The sequence below is a fragment of the Talpa europaea genome, assembly GCF_964194135.1.
Source record: "Talpa europaea genome assembly, chromosome: 12".
Taxonomy (NCBI): Eukaryota; Metazoa; Chordata; class Mammalia; order Eulipotyphla; family Talpidae; genus Talpa; species Talpa europaea.
This window is the reverse complement of record NC_140079.1, coordinates 59,963,525-59,980,941: the sequence shown is the minus strand read 5'-3', so window position 1 is coordinate 59,980,941 and position 17,417 is coordinate 59,963,525. Positions and strand designations below refer to the sequence as shown.

The 17,417-nt window shown below is 33.3% G+C and overlaps 1 protein-coding gene across 2 annotated transcripts in view; it reads left to right on the top strand.

Annotated features, from left to right (window-relative positions):
- Positions 1 to 17,417, top strand: part of RABGAP1L (RAB GTPase activating protein 1 like) — a gene marked incomplete at both ends in the record, with an annotated part of 493,888 nt that overhangs the window by 76,776 nt on the left and 399,695 nt on the right. For both annotated transcript variants that reach the window (XM_084251369.1, XM_084251368.1), the window contains 2 exons: positions 6,698 to 6,791; positions 16,158 to 16,308. In XM_084251369.1, coding sequence (XP_084107495.1) covers positions 6,698 to 6,791; positions 16,158 to 16,308 — 245 coding nt within the window. The remainder of the gene's footprint in view (positions 1 to 6,697; positions 6,792 to 16,157; positions 16,309 to 17,417) is intronic.

The window sequence follows — 17,417 nt, the reverse complement described above, 5'->3', positions numbered from 1 at the left end:
TATATATATATATTGCTTTAGGTAAAATGACCAGTTTAGCAATGCTAATTCTTATTTATAATCTTGGAATGTCTTTACATTTCTTTGTGTCTTCTTCATTTTCTGTCAACAGAGTCTTACAGTTTTCAGTGTTAAATTTCTTCCTAAGTATTCTTTTTCATTTTTATTTTTTTGTGATTATAAATGGTAGGTTCTTAATTTCTGTTTATGTTCATTGTTTGTATATAGAAATGCAATACATTTTTGTATACTGATTTTGTGATTTGCAATTTTAGTGTATGTTTATTATCTCTAGTAGTTTTCCTGAGGCAAGTGAGCTTATGTGCAGGCTTTTTAGGGTGATTCTCTATTCTTTGATTCCCCTGGACATTTTTCCTGCTGGCCCTCAATCCTGAGACTTTAGGGGCTCATCTCTATTGTGCAGAAGTAAAAGATTGCGGTGTCTGCTGTAGGTAGGATACACTCTTCCCTGCACCCTAGGGAAAAGTTCTACATTCTCAAAATCCCTCTTGACCATGAGTGTCCATATGGGAGGTGGAGGTGGAATCTTCCTTGGTAAGAGTGTGTCTTTCTTACTCATCTCTGTGTATACTTTTATCCTTTGCTGTGGATTTCTGTCCCGTTTTTAGGTCTCCTTCTTATAAATTATTCCATATAGCTGTAAATTTGTTGTGTCCAAATTTACATTTCTCCTATGTTGTCATCATGAGTCTTCATCCAAAATCTGAAAGGAAAGAAATGTAAGTAATAAATACAATCATGAGAAGATTATGAAATCAGATCCTATGTGACATTTTCAAAATGAAATAATACTTATAGAACAACTTCTCAATATGTGAGTGTACTTTGTTACTTCAGCATTGAAACCTCAGGTAAGAAGTCACTGTGTGCCTTGAAAGTATCATTCATGAGTTTGAGCTACATATAAAATGATATAAGGAAGAAAAAGCTAAAATTGATTATAGAAGATCATCTGTGCTGAGGTTCACTGACTTTAAAACCAAGTGGGAATGTATGGCAGGCTCTTTGACTTCTGCATGTAGTTTATGGACTACATGGATCCACTCTTCACAGTGCAGACCACAGGTACAGTTGGCACTTGTTAATGATCTAGTTTTGAAGAGTCTGCACTAGATAGTGTGAAAAATGTAGACAGTTGATATTCAGAATGTCCCCTTTAAAGAAAACATTAAGGATTTGTTATTCTGGATATTTCAAGTCTTTTTCATACATCAGTTAAGATCATTAGAAAGCCATCTGTAGTTCAAGTTTGCTTTTCAGTAGGTTTAATTAACTTTTAGTGGGTATCAACTACTTTTTTATGTCATGCTAATGCTGTATTTCTGCTTTAATCAAGGGTTTGTATAAGTGATATTCTATAGGTGTGGTAAAAGGACTTGGGGATACATAATTTATTATGCTACTTAGTATATTTTTGTATATAGATAGCTTAGGAAAAGGTTTGTCTCATTGATATCTTGTTTTAACCTTTATCAGTAAGAGTTCTGTACATAATCCTTCGCTTTTTTCTTCTTTGCTTTATTTTTAGGGAAGACCAAAGCTTAGTTTTTCATTTATCTGTATGTTGTTTTAACGTGTTCTGATCTGTGGCATTCTTTTATATATATATTATATTCTTTTATTATCTATATTATTATATATTCTTTTATTTTATATATATATATATATAAAACACCTCTTAAATGGTTAGCTTCTTAATACATGAAAACGACAAGATATAATTGTAGCTGCCACTTGTTGAATGCTATGCTATGTGAAGTACTTAGTACTTTCAATCAAGTGAATCTTCTCAGAGATATTGTATATGTCATTCTTTGGTTGGAAGGTATTTTCATACAAACTTTTGTCAGCTGTCTTTTTCTTTTTAGATCTCAGCTCAGGACTCAAGTGTTACCTCTTCAGTTGTTCTTTGATCACTTCTAACTGAAGTAGGCCCTTTTTTCTCTCTCTTGAATTTTTCTGGAAGTCTTCTCATACCTGCAGAGGAAGTATTAGTCTTTCTAACCTCTTGCTCTAATGGTTCTTTGAGCACACCACTTAAATTCTTAAATTACATTATCATAAACATGATCTTGTTTTTACTCATTTCTCTCACCTTCTAGAGTGTGAGTTCCTATGGGGCAGATGGTATTTTATTCTTTTTTTGAGTTCCTGTTGCCTCATATGTGGCAAGTGTTAAGTAAATATTTGTTTAATGACTGGAAATCTCTTTGAAATGCTAAAGTCAGAAAAGAACAGCATATTTTTGTTTTAAAAATCTCTTACTGGAAATTAGAATAGGTGATACATGCATGAATAAGTTTGCAGAAAAGAGTTATATCACAGGCTTCAGACAGCAAGCTTTAGAAAGGTCTGCTTTCAAGTTTGGCCCTTGGGTGATATGGGGAAACTTAGATTTCAGGAGGGTGCCCACCATCCAGCCACTGATAACAGTGTCTCACCCTGCTTATTAAATTAAATTACTAGTACTAACAATATGGCTTGTGATAAACACCTACTTTTCTTTTGGAATCTGGAATTTTGGTATGTCCTCTCTCATTCCCTCCTTCCTTCTCTCCTTCTCAACATACACATACAAAAAATGTGCATGTACATAGTCACATATGCACATGTACATGTTATACATACAATTAGAGAGGTGGGTAGTTACTTTGTCTTTTTTTTTTTTTAAAGATTTATTTATTTATGTATACAAGAACTGGGGTATTGGCTAGAGGTGTGGTGGGTAAGAGGATTCATCAGAGACAGATTGGGGAGCAGAACAGGTGGATCTACTGAAATATACTGCTGAGGGGAGGAGCGGGTGAGACAGGAGAGGTCTGCTGCGCCATGTGGGTTAGCTCTCTGGCCAGGGATAGAATTTGTACTGCAGTGGCTGGTGATTCCTTGATAACACTGTGTCTTAACCCCAGTGCCACCAGGGAGGCCCCTATCTTGTTTTATCATCTAAATTTCTCAGTGATTCAATTTGGTTCATATTCAGAAGCATAAACTCTTAGGAGGGGAATATAAAAAATCTGAATGCAGATATGACATAATTTTACTCTTACCTCCTTGTTTCTTTGTTGGTTTTTTATTTCTTTGTGTGAGCCTTTACTCTTGCAGAGTTATATTTGTTGAAGAATATGATCTGCCCTTTTTCCTTCTAATTAATTGACTCCCTTTTAAAAAGTCCTTTCTTGAATGTTTTAAAATAAGTCCTTAGTATAGCTATTTATATATGTTCTTTCTTAAAATCTGTCTGCCAGACATGTCTCTTTTTCTTTACCAATACTAATTTATTTTGAAAAAGTCACAGATAATACATTCAAATAGACACTGCTCAATTTTTTTTTTATGATAAAGATACACTAACCTCTCTAACACATCAAGTTGTATAGATAAAATATCTACAGCTTTTTGTATGTCACGCAACCTCAATAAAGTAGTTTTTTAAATGAAACTGGATGGAAAATTAAAATACATTTCAAAAAAAGCTGAAATACTAAACATAAATATATAATAACTTGAAAATGTCAATAATATCCCAGAAAACTATAAAATGGAATGCACACATATACACACTAACCCCACGCCAACAAATATATACCATAATATGCTAGTCTCATAATTAAGAAGCCATTTGCTTAATGTTCATTGTCCTTGAGGTGAGGTGTATTGGCTACCCTAGTTCTCTTGAGTATGGTTGACAGGTTTCAGTGATTAATGATACATTGTTATTAATCACTGATGCTTAGCAACTACAGGGGTTATGAGTTAGAAATCTGTAATTAGATTCAGAGTGACAGTGATGATGATTTAGTTGGAAAGAAGTCATGCAATTTGTGGTTTCCTCTACCTTGCTTTTGATGATGGGAAATGTTATAAAATTTCAGAAATTTAGGACGATCTTTTATTTTACTTTAATGATTTACATTTGTATGTTAGTGCTCTATAGTACATGTATATGAAACCTTGGTCATGTGAGAAATCCGAGATTTGTATTATATTTAACATCATACAAATGTCTACATAGTGTTTTGGATCTCCAAAATGATATTATGTACTACTGAATAATCAAAATAAATCTATTTTGCACTATTTTAGGTTGCCGAGTATCTTTATACAGACCCCTGTTCCTGCAATTTTTTCACCATTAGTAAAGATTTATTTTCTCCAATGTGTTTAGAAGAGAATTTATAGCTGTGGTTACCTGTATTATTTTCAGCAAGTGTTTAAATAATAGAAGAATACAATTAAGGGGAAAATCTCCAAAAATCCTCAAGTCACATTTTTTTTGTTTACTTTGCAGCCTTTAATTTTATGAGTATTCCTTAAGTTGAATAGGAAAGAAAAGTGAGATTTTGTGCTCATTTGCCACGTGTTTCATAATTTATTTTTAACTGTTAAAAAAAAGCAGTGTGTATGTATACATATTTTTCCTCTTGTATTCTGAAATTCTTTTATGATTAGGATAAGAAACATTGCTAATTGAGATACATTAATTTTTTTCCCATCAAAACAGGGAATAAAGTTTACGAGTTTACAGAGGGTCTTAAATTTTTTTTATTGATCATACATTTATTTTGTTTGATCTAAAAATTTAAAACTATTGTATCTTTGGGTGTTGCACAGTTGGTTTCAGCTTTCTGCAAGTTAGAAATCAGTGGATAATGATAAAAAGGAAGAACCTGCCCATTTTCTATGGAATGGAACTTGATAAAGGAAGTGCAATGGTTGAATTGACCCTGCAATGCCCTTTAGTTATATTACTCTCTAACCTCCCCATATTTCATGATATTGGGTAAAGAAGAAACTACCTTCCCAGTTATTTATTTCTTGACTTGCACCCTAGATCCGGCTAACACTCTTGGTATCACTGGGATATTTATTTCATCTATATTCTTCCTGAGCATCAGTAGGAATTACATCCATAGAGCCCCTGCATTAAGTCTGTTGCTCCCAGTTTAATGTTTCTTGGATGTGTTGCTTTAAATATATTTTACTTTTCCCTTCTTGATCTGGCTTCCACTATTTACTAAGTGTTGGCACTTCACACAGACTAGTATCTGCTAAATGACAATAGTTTCAAAAACATGGTAGGAAAAGCTATTAGGAGAGATAGTATTTGACTTTGAATTTAAACTAGGATTGAATCCTATCTCTCCATCACTTATTACTTAAGCTCTCTATATCTAAATGATTATATCTTAAAAGTGGGCAAACTACTAGTGATTACCTCATTAGGTTTATTTAGAGATAAGATGATCTAATGCTGGCAACACTTGCAATAAAGCCTGGGATATAGATAAAAAGGCAGATATTCAATAAAAACCTGGGATTCCTGTATTCCTTGGCTGTCCTCTTTTTCATCCAAATATTTGACCCATAACTTGTTGTCATCTCTACCTTTGTAGTTTATCAGGGATGTGGTTTCACTTCAGTGTACTCATTTTCTTTCCTTCTCCTTGTGGTTTTCTTCTGCTAATCTAAATGTTCACAGTTGTGCTTTCCTTTTTATAGTAGGAAATATCTTGGGGGATTGTCAGGAAAGCAAAATACTTTGTTGTCAGTGATGATTTTTTATGGCTCATCAGTAGGGATTTGTAGTAATAAAATAGGTTTTTGTTTCATTTTACAATATCCCTATTTAAACTGTTACAGTCCCCCGCTCACTTACAGTTATGCATACTTATTGTAAAAGATAAGGTTAGTACAGGAACATAAAACTTAAAAGGGAAAGATGTTTCCTAAATATTTTTTGAGTGCCTACTATGTGATAAGATATTGTAATGTGCTGAAACAATTATTAATAGTTTGGATATATTCTTATAGCTTTTTGTTAAAGGTATCTGTAATTCTATAAGTAATATTATGTACTAAAATAAAGCCAAACTGAAAAATTGTTCTTTCTCATTTTCCATCACAAAATTATATATTTTCTCTTTTAAAATATTTATTTATTTATTTATGCATACAAGAGCTGGGGTACAGGCTAGAGATGCAGGGGGTGAGAGGATTCACCAGAGACAGAGTGGGGAACAGAACAGGCAGATTGATTGAAATACACTGCTGAAGGGAGCAGCAGCCAAGTCAGGAGAGGTCTGCTGCGCCATGTGGATAGCTCCCTTGCCAGCCAGGGATTGAACTTGTGCTGCAGAGGCTGTGGATAGCTTCATAGTATGGTGCTTAACACCCTTGCACCACCAGGGAGACCCCTTCAAAATTATATATTTTCCAAGATTTTTACATTAGCATACAAAGATTTATCCAGTTCTTTTAGACTACTGAATAATATTCTTTTGAATGGATATATAATAATTTAGTTGATAAAGCTTTTATTGATATAGTCTTTAGTTCCTATTACAGTAAGAAATGTTACAGTGAAAATCTTTTTGATATGTACTTATATGTACGTATATCTTTTTGATATGTACATTTCTGAATCATAAATTTCTAGAAATGGAGTTGCTGTTTTCAGTTCCATACTATGTAAACTGTGGACAAAAATTTTCATAGTTTATACTTTGAAATATTTATCTACACTCAACATAAATTATGTTAATGTTTTTACTGTTCTTTCAGCAGTGGGTTTAATTACAAATCTTGTATTAGACACATGTTTCTTGTTTATAATATAAAATCTAGTCTAATATATAATATGTATGTTGATTTTGTTTTTGTGTTTCTTTTACAGAGAGTGATAATGAACTCTCAAGTGGAACAGGTGATGTGTCTAAGGATTGTCCTGAGAAGATCCTGTATTCTTGGGGAGAATTGCTGGGAAGATGGTAAAAATTTATTTTTCTTATTGAAAATTTATATTTATAGAATTGAAGTTAATTTCTATTACTAGTTAATATATATCTTTATATATCTTGATATTTTAAAGTACTTTAAAAACAAAAAAAAAAACCATAGGTATTCTCTATGTTTGATTATGTCTTCCCTCCAAAATGATCTTACTTAACTTTGGAAGATATATTTGCTTTATTATTATTCAGATATAACATTGCTCAAAGTAGTCAGTTTTATGCTACATACCAACACATGTAAATATTTATTGTTAAAGGGTCACATTTTGTTTCTCTATCATGTCTGTAGACACTAAAAGCAGCTATAAAACTTATAATGGTTCATCACTGATTATAAACTATAATTAAACCTGTTTTATTCTTTGTGACTGAAACCATTACTTTACATTTGGGGATATTTTGTCTGCACCTACAAAAAAAAGTTATTCTATTTATATTTACTAAAGTACATGATTACAGTTACAAGTTTTTAAAAAGGTAATCCTAACATATGTGATAAAATTTAAAAATCTTGCCAACAAAGACTCCTTTATACCAAACACATTGCTGTTAATTGAGTATACATATCAGATTATATGCATTCTGGTAGTCCAGGAGAAAATACAAAGTTTGGGCAGAATTTTACATATTTATGCAGAAAAGTAGAGCAAATAACAATTAAAACTTCTTTTATTTCTTGAGAGACAGATGAATATTCCTTATGATAGTATCTTGTATACATCCTGAAAAGCTTTTGAGTTATTTTAGGAGGTACATGTTTACATTTCAAGAGGCTTGTGGCTTTTCATTGTAAAATCTCCAGACTAGGTTTCTCAAATTTCTGAACAAAGTGTTGATCCAATCATGTTATTAAGGAAATACCCTAAGAAGAAGGTATGCCTCCATATTTATTAAACAAATGATATTTTATTTTACTTTACATATTTTAATGAGCTATCAACACATCTCAGGTAATTTATGTAACAGATTAATTAATGGGAGCCAAAGAGATATTAGAATCTATCAAGATGAATATTTGATTTAGAGATTTATATTCTCCACCTGATAATTCAGTTATGTAGCTACTGCAAAAAGCAGGGATCATGCTCAGTGAAATAAGTCAGAAGGAGAAAGATAAATAGCGATGGTTTCACTTATATGTGGACTATAGAGAAACAAAACAAAGGATCAGTTAAAACCAAGCCAATAGCAAACCCTTGACATTGAATGAAAAACTGAGGCACTAGTAGTGGAGGGTGGCTGGATGGTTGTGTGGGTGGGAGATGGCCTGGTAAAACTTGATGGATGATTATTGGGGTACTGGTGGTAGGCAGGGTATGAAAAGATATTTGTAGAGGTTTGAGCCTTCAGCCCTCAAAGCAGATACAGTGATGTAAACCAACCTTACCCCAAAAATATAACTAAGAAAAAAAATTACAAAAGAGAAAATTGCAGATCAATGTCCTTCATGAATATGGATTCAAGAATCCTCAACAAAATATTAATGTATCATGTCAAGTAATATATAAAAAGGGATAAAATAGCATGACTATTTATTTAGGATCTGTCACTATTTGGGGAATGTCAGGCTGGTTCTGCATTTAAAAATAAACCATTGTTTCATTTTTTTGCATGTGGTGGTACAGTTTTGCCAGCACCATTTATTGAATAAGCTATCCATGTTGCATTGCATATTCTTTGCTCCTTTTACAAAGATTAGTTGTCCATGTAAGTGTGGCTTTATTTCTGGGCTTTCTAAAAATGTTCAACAACCCTTATAATCAGGGAAATGCAAATCAAAGCCACATTGAGATACACCTTACACCAGTTAAAATGGCACATATAAAAAAAACTAGCAACAATAAATGTTGGCGAGGATGTGGTGAAAAAGGAACTCTGCTACATTACTGGTGGGCGTGCAAACTGGTCCAACCACTTTGAAAAGCTGTCTGGAGGTTTCTCAGTCTACTAAAAATGGAGCTATCATATGACCCGGCAATTCTACTCCTAGGGATCTACCCAAAGGACACAAAAACATTGATCCAAAGAACACCTGCACCCCTATGTTTTTTGCAGCACTATTTTACAACAGGCAAAACCTGGAAACAACCCAAATGCCCAAAAATAGATGACTGGATCAGGAAGATGTGGTGTATACACAATGGAATATTACTCAGCAATCAAAAAAGATAAACTCATGCCATTCTCAGCAACATAGATGGAGCTAGAAGGAATTATGCTCAGTGAAATAAGCCAGAAGGAAATAAGAAAAAATATCATATGGCTTCACTCATAGCAGGGATATAGGGGAACCAAATAAGACATCAGTGTAAAAAATATAATAACAGTACAAAACATAACGAAGCAAAAACAGACAATTATAAATCAGAGACATACTGCAGGGGAGGAGAAGGGAGAGGGATCAGAGGGAGGGAGGGAGGAGCATAGGGGACTGAGGTGATGGTGCACAGGTGCATTGGTGAAGGAAATTCTATGGGGGAAAAAAAAGAAAAAAAATAAACCATTGTGATTTACCATATGAACAGATTGTAGTAGAAAAACCATACAGTTATCTCAGTTGATGCAGAAAAACCATTTAAAAATTTATTGTTCATTCATGATTAAACTCTTAGCAAACTAGGAGTAGGGATAATTCCTTAACCTAATAAAGTCATCTATGAAAAATCTGTAGCTAACTTCTTAAGGGTTAAAGACCTAAGGTTTCATAGTTTTCAATATCATAAAGACAAACCTCCAACATAGGATAACTTATTTCTAGACCTTTAGGAAACTTGCTGGACCTTTTACAATTCAGATATTGTAATTCTGTTTGCATCATTATTGCAGTTGTATCATGACAATTCATATGAAAAGGGTAAAATTTGTCTAACTTAGAGAAGTTTATTATCTGTAAGAATTGACAAAAAGTTTTAATTGCTTTCAGAATATCTTTTTAAAATACTTTCTTCCTTAGATTTAGAAGCTTTCGATGAGTCTTAAGAATAATAGCTAGGTACTTAAATGAAGACATTTTTTGATTTACTTAGGTAAAGCACCTGCTACATAAAACACTACATTTTGTACTTTGGGGAAATTTTTCTTTTAAGTGAGGAGATAGCCTGTGTTCTTAATAAATGTTTAAATAAAATACTTGGCCTCCCCGGTGGCACAGCAGTTGAGTGCTGGGCTGCAAAGCTGCCCACAGCAATCAATCCCCGGCCACTGGCGAGGGTCCCACATGGTGTGCAGACCTCTTCTGCTGCACCCGCTGCTCCCCTTATTGGTGTTCTTCGTCAGTCTGCCTGTTCTGCTCCCTGCTCTGGCTCTGGTGAATTCTCTCAGCCTCCCGTTCTTCTGACTTTACCCAGGGCTTGTATAAATCAGTCAATCAATCAATCCAATCTTTAAATAAATAAACAAACAAATAAATAAATAAATAAAATACAGCTGAAAATATTTTGAACTTATGATAGACAAACTAGATCACTATATTAAAATAAAATGACACTTTTATAGATAAAATCAGAATTCATGTTAGTAAATGTATTAGGAAAGTCTATAGAAAACACATTTAACCCTAATTTGAAATTATGAGAAAAAATAAGGATGATATGGAGAAGAAAACTAAAAACAGACTGTGTGAAAGTTTAGTATTGGAGGTCTTTATACAATATTTGAGTTGAGTCTTGAAGAAATAACTACATGAAAAGAAGTGAACAATCTAGACTTGAGAGCCACAAAAAGGAAGAGAGGGAATGAGGAAACATTTGGGATGGAAGGACTGGAAAAACTAAACTGAAAAGCAAGAATTCTTTGTATGTTTAGTTTATTCTAAATGGTAATGCCAACGACTTGAATATTAAATTATTTAAGAAATTGCATAAAATTATTTCTGATTAACTGCTGTTTCTTTTAAGTGTGTGGAAGTTCATATATATTTTTAAAGATTTATTTATTTATGTATACAAGAACTGGGGTACAGGCCAGAGATGGGGGGGGTGAGAGGATTCACCAGAGACAGAGTGTGGAACAGAACAGGAAGACTGAATGAAATACACAGCTGAGGGGAGTAGCGGGCAAATCAGAAGAGATCTGCTGCGCCATGTGGGTAGCTCCCTGGCTGGCCAGGGGTCAAACTTGTGCTACAGGGGCTGTGGATAGCTTCATAGTGCTGTGCTTAACCCCATGTGCCACCAGGGAGGCCCCAGTTGTTCATATTTTTAAGGGCAAAAAACAGTTTTGTCCCTGAATACTTAAGTATAAAAATCAACATTTGTAGCAGGAAGACTTTCTATCCAAAAAAACTAATGCAACCATCTTCAAACAACTAATAAAACCATCTTCAAATTATTCTCTTTATTAGAGTATCAGAAAATTGAGATACATTTAGTAGGCATTTTGATTGTATTCATTGTGGTTATACTTATCAAAGTGTGAAAATGTGTTCTTAGAGACCTTAAAACCTAGCTAAGCATCAACAAACTGTTGGGACAACAAAATAAAATCTAAACTCACAGGAAACCTGAAAAATTAGAATCACCGAGTATGACCATCCATAGCTTCCTTCCTTTTCATGTTAATATCATGTGCCATTTTTTTCAATTGAGGAAAAATGTTAGGCAGAAACATAACCAAATTATAAAAATAGTCTCTTGATCTTCATAATGGCCTTGACTCTGTCTCTTTGCTTGAAACTTTTCTTTATGTAGCTTGTTTAGTTAAAAACTAGGCTTATACATCTTAGTCTTCTCATTATTGGTAGGAGAAATCCCATAACCTTTCTTGATGCTACGTCATCATTTTTTTTTAGCATTGATTTACAACACTATGTGATTCAGAGTTATAGTATCACACCTCTTCAGATGTATGTTACCAACCACCAGTGTTCCCATAGTCCTCCACCACAGTTCATTGGGCTCCCTCCACACTGTGCTCTTTACCCTCCTGTTTTCTCCCCCTCGGATAGCGTCAATTCTATACTCAGACTTCTAGGGTTTGTTGTTGGTTTGGTTCTGTCTGACTCTTTGCTTTTTTTTCTCTGTATTCCAATATAAGTGAAACCATCTGTTATTTGTCTTTCTCCTTTTGGCTTATTTCACTTAGCATAGTCCTCTTCATTTCCATTCATGTTGTCACAAATGAAAAGATTTCATCTCTTTTTTAAAAATAGCTATTCAGTACTACATTGTGTAATGGATCCACTCTATATACTCATTTCTTCTTGGGCACTTAGGTTGTTTTATCAACTGGCTATTGTAAACTGCAATGAACATGAGATTGTGTATATCCCTTAGAATTAGTGTTTTTGCGTTCTTTGGGTAGATACCTCAGAGTGAAATTGTTATATCATATGGTAGATCTATTTTTAATATTAGAGAACTGTCATACAATTTTTCCATAAGGGGGCATAGGTCTGTATTACCACCAGCAATGTAGAAGGGCTCCTTTTTCTCCATACCCTTACCACCCCATCTGTTAATTTCAGTTCTGTTTATTCCCTTTTCTGAGAGAACCTTTTAAAATTAATCGAGCTGTTCTCCACCTACTTCTAGCAACCTACTTCCAGCTCTCTATCAAAATTGCCCTAATTCCATTGATGACCTCTCAGTGTCATTCAGTGACTTTTCTTTTCATCTCTTGATTTGTCTGCTATTTTTGTTAGAAATGATTCCTTTTCTTTGTTTCCTGAACAGCTTTAAAAATGGAAACATTTCTTATGTGCTTAGGTTCAAGAAAATATTCCTCTTTGAAGATAAGTAGATAAATAACATCACATAGCTTTACAATCCTGTTAAAATCAATGAGAATGTTTGCTTTTAACTTTTTTTTTTTTTTGCTTAACCTTAGTAGTTGGTCTTATTAATTTAGTTTCATAAATATATTCATTCATTTATCAAAAATATGTTGAATGCCTTCTATGTGTAAGACACTGATCTGGGTGCTTGGGATACTTATGTAAAGAAGACAGATTTTTGCCTTGTGGAGTTTATATTCATGCATTAAAAACTGCCTGATTACTCTATATTTAGTATGTTTCTGGCTATATGTGACTTTTTAAAATAGGTACCTCTTGTTTTCAGGGCAAAGTTCTGTATGTATCACTACTAGTTGCCTACCAGTTGTAAGTCTGTTGTTTATAATTGCTGCAGTTACTATTGTGTTAAATGGTCTTATGTAGTTATATTTTTATCAGAAATATTGAAAGTAATGGTTATTTTTATGACTTGCTCTTTTGGTTGAATCCTCCTTGGTCATGGATATGCTAGGGGACCGTCTGCAATATAATTACTGATTATTACTGGGATAATTAGTAAATTAAAGCTGTTAATCATGCAGTTTTACTTGTGACCAAGTTCACTTTAAATGTCAATCTGTAGAGATAAATAGTGGTAGGTTTTTAAGAGAAGAGGTTTTTTTCATTATGTCTGTCTGAGAGTCAGAAGCTGAGTGTCCATTGAGTTTAATATTATGGTAAAATGTTCATTAAACAATGTTGACTTTATTAACTTGAAGGGGTATGTATATACATGTATGTGTGTATAGAGGCTTAATATAGAAGAAACAATCAGCAATAGAGTTTGTGAGGGGCCCAGAGAAGGCTCTGTTTTGTCATTGAAGTTAAGGGAAACAAAGTGGTCAGCAATGAAAATAAAAAATGTCCTTGAATTTAGTGGCTTAGAGATATACCATGTATTACTTAAGTGGAAACCATTTTCTAGGCTAGATAGAAAGGTCACATTAAGCTAAGTTGAGGTGGGAAAGAAATAGAGAAAGTGAAGTATACAGCAATTCTTTTAAGGATTTTGACATGTAAAGATGGAGACAGTATGATAGCTAGGGTTATGAGGGGTGGAATGAAGGTTCCTTTTGCGTGGGAGGTGTTTACTGGAGTTGTATTAGTTGTAGATATATATAGTGATGACTTGTAATGTACAATATATTTAATTACTTTGAGTATCTCTTCTATGATATACATAATGGGACTCGTAATTTAGAATATTTTGCACTTAATTTCTGAGAAAATGAGCTGAACCCATGCAGGTAAATGGGTTTTTATTTGACTTAGTTTTCTGTACTAAAAGAAACTTAACTGCCTTCAAACCATGTTTTTCCTATTCAAAAGTCCAATTAGACCCAAACAATAAATTATGAAAAAAATTCTCTCATGATTGATCCTGGCTTCTTGAGACTTACCTTTTTTTTTTTTTTTTTTTTGATGATTGTAAGCTCATTTGAATAGCAAAGAAGACACACCTGGAAGTTGGCGATGGGGGGGTATGTCAAATAGTTTACTTAGGTGTAGGTCTTCTCAAGAATGTTCCTTCACCACAAGAGACTATAGTGATGGTGGATGGGTGAACTGGTGGTGGAAATTCTGTGGGGACTACACCTGCAAAAAGAAAGCAAACACTGGAAAAAAAATGAAAAATTATGAATGTTTTATATATATATATATATATATATATATATATATATATATATATAAATGCTCCTCTGTTTGACATGTTTTTTTTTGGACAAATTTTAGTTGTGTTTTCCCAAATTAACAAAAGTTACATTTTAAGTCCATGAGATAAATTTAAAGAATTGAAATGTCTCATATATAATGTACAACAAATTGAGATAATTGAAAATGTTTCACACTGCATAAGAAAATAAAAGGAATACTTTCCTTCCTAATTCAGTTACATAAATCTTTTAACTATATTATTCCACATTGTTTTCCTCTCCATGTTAAAAGCTTGTTTCAAAATAATATGTGTTAGAGATATCGTATATTTAAAATATTTAAATATATAAATATATATTTAAAATGTATATTTAAAATGTATATTTAAAATAATACCATCTGTAATTTTTAAAAATTATTTTAGATTTTTTATTAAGTTGATGTTTTATAACACTGTAATTGTTTTAAGGGTTATAGGTTCCAATCTGTAGATCTGTGTTTTTACACCATGTCCAGAGAGAGAATGTATATTTAAAATAATGTGTACAGTATTTTGAAACTGCTTTTTTTTTTAACTTAGCAACATATTTGTTCTTAAGCAGTACACTAGTATGTTTAATCATATAAACTCTACCTGTTTTTATACTCTTTTGCTTCCAGCCTATCAGTATTGTCAACTTAGGTGCTCTAACTCAACAATACAAAAGTCTTCTTTGAATGGGGAGGGGAAGAAAGCAGAATGGATACAAATATGATGATTTATTAAAAAAGTAATAAGTTTACTTGAATTTTTGACTTGTGAAAGTTATTACAGTTTTTCTAAGATGGTCAAATTATGATCATATGGAGAAAGCTTAAAAGCTTAAAATTTTCAGAGGAAGGGTATGTATGCCAAAACTGGGACCTGGGATAGAGGTGGAAAGGTATGTATAAATTAGGAAAATGGGTGATGTGGCAGGCCAATTATAGAAAATAGACATATGGTTTCTATGACTTTCAATGTTAAATCTTGAAACTAGAGCCTAGAATGTTAGCCCAAACCAGAATACATTATTAAGGTCTGGAGTTCTGATGATTGTACCAGGGTCAGTTCTAAGAGATGAAGACTGAGTAGCAAATATAAGTAGAGGTTTAAATATGAGCAAAAGGCATAGGACAAAGCTCCAGGTTCAATCAAGGCATCAAGAAAAAGTTGTGAAATGACACTTACATTCATAAGACTGGGAACTACAATTCAAATTCTTATTCAGATGAGCAGATTATTATAGCATCATATCTAATATGGGGCCACTGACTTCATGACAAAGATATAAATGACTTTGTTCTAATTCTAAATACCCTTGAGAAAGGGTCAGCTAAGTATATTTCCCCCCCAGCAAAGTGGAGTTGTATAGATAGAGTTGTTCAGGTTTTCTAGGAAAATGATAGGTCCTTCTTTAGTTTAGGAAGTACTTTGGTCAAGACGTAGAGGTGTAGTTAGGTATGATAGGCTTGTGTTCCATTTTCAGCGTCCCTTCCCCTTATCTCCTGTGATACACACACCATTGCTTTATATTCATCTCAAGGTATTCAAATGGTTCTTGTTATGCCTTGAAATACTGCCTGAATTTATCGAGTTAACACATTCATTATTATGAGTAGATTCATAGGGTAATTTTAAAAGGTAAATGAGAGGAAGGAAAATCCTTCCTTGAAGGTGGAAGAACATGGCTCACTAATAAAGATGAGATCAAGAAAAAAAGACAATACTGAACTTAAACACTGCTACTGTTATTTCATCCACCCCCTCATTCCCATTTTTCTCTTTACCCAGGCTTATACTTCTATATAAACATATTGATATATTTCCCATTAAAATACCAGTTCAGTAGTGGGGAGGAGAATACCAATGGTTTGTTTTCTTGTTTTTTCAGGCACAATAACCTTGGTGCACGACCCAAAGGGCTCTTCACTCTGGTGAAGAGTGGTGTCCCTGAAGCATTGAGGGCGGAGGTGTGGCAGTTATTAGCAGGCTGCCATGACAATCAGGCAATGCTGGATGAATACCGACTTCTTATCACAAAGGTAGGATACTTTTTTCATATTATTCTCATGGGATCACCTATTAAATAAATCTTGTTTTAGTAACTCCAATAAGTCATAAATTCTTTGAACTTCTTTAAACTATATTGGTGTTGTGCCTTTTATTTGCTGTTGTGCCTTTTATTTTCTAAATTAAGGTAACATTGATTGACAACAATGCTTCATAGGTTTCAGAAATACAGGGCCAGTAATAGAAAAATTCTAAAGCTCCCTAATTTAAGCCATCCCTTTTGAAATGGATCTTTACATTGTCTATCCTAAAGTGGACCTGAAGCTGGCACCACTGTGTATGCTGTGACTTCTGCCAGAGGCTGAGGGCATTGCCATTGTTCATGAATCAGTGGCACATCTTAAATTCTTTATTGCTTATCACTGAGATTTCTTGTCGTTCCTGTTAAATTAGCATTCTTTATAATTTTGAGGTGATCTAAAATGATGATGAAAGGATTATTACCCTGCTGCCCCTATAAAAATAAGCAAATAGAACTTAGAATTTCTGAACTGGGAATTCAATCTTAATAGTTGGCTTGAGGAGCCACAATGATTACATTTTCACTTACTGCGAACCATTTGACATAGGGAGGTTTTGTGTGTTTCGGGCAACTTGAATTTTGTGTAGCTTTATAGAACAGTATGTATAATTTTGGTAATTACTTGGCCTGTATGGTGTAGTTTATCAAGTCTGCTAAATACTGCTTCCTGTAATAATACTACTTTCTATAAGAGTAAATTATAGTTCTATGCTCTTTTGTAGAAATGATTTAATATGTAACATTCGTACTTTATACTTTGTTAAAATCAGAACAACCTCTTTATTGACAGTCTTTCAGAAATAACATCTTGAGCCATTTTCTATACCACTTGAATTCGTTTTTTTCTAAATGACTCATTAAGAACTGATATGTGTGCACACACACACACAATTTCTTTTTAAAGATAAAAATTCTAGTGCTAGATTCACCTGGATTTGCATCTCACTCCTCCCTTGTATTAACCTGTGATCTTGTGAAACTATTTTAACTTATTAATCCTCAGTTTCATCATTTGTCAGGCATATAATAGTAACACCTAGTAGGATTGTTGTGAAAATT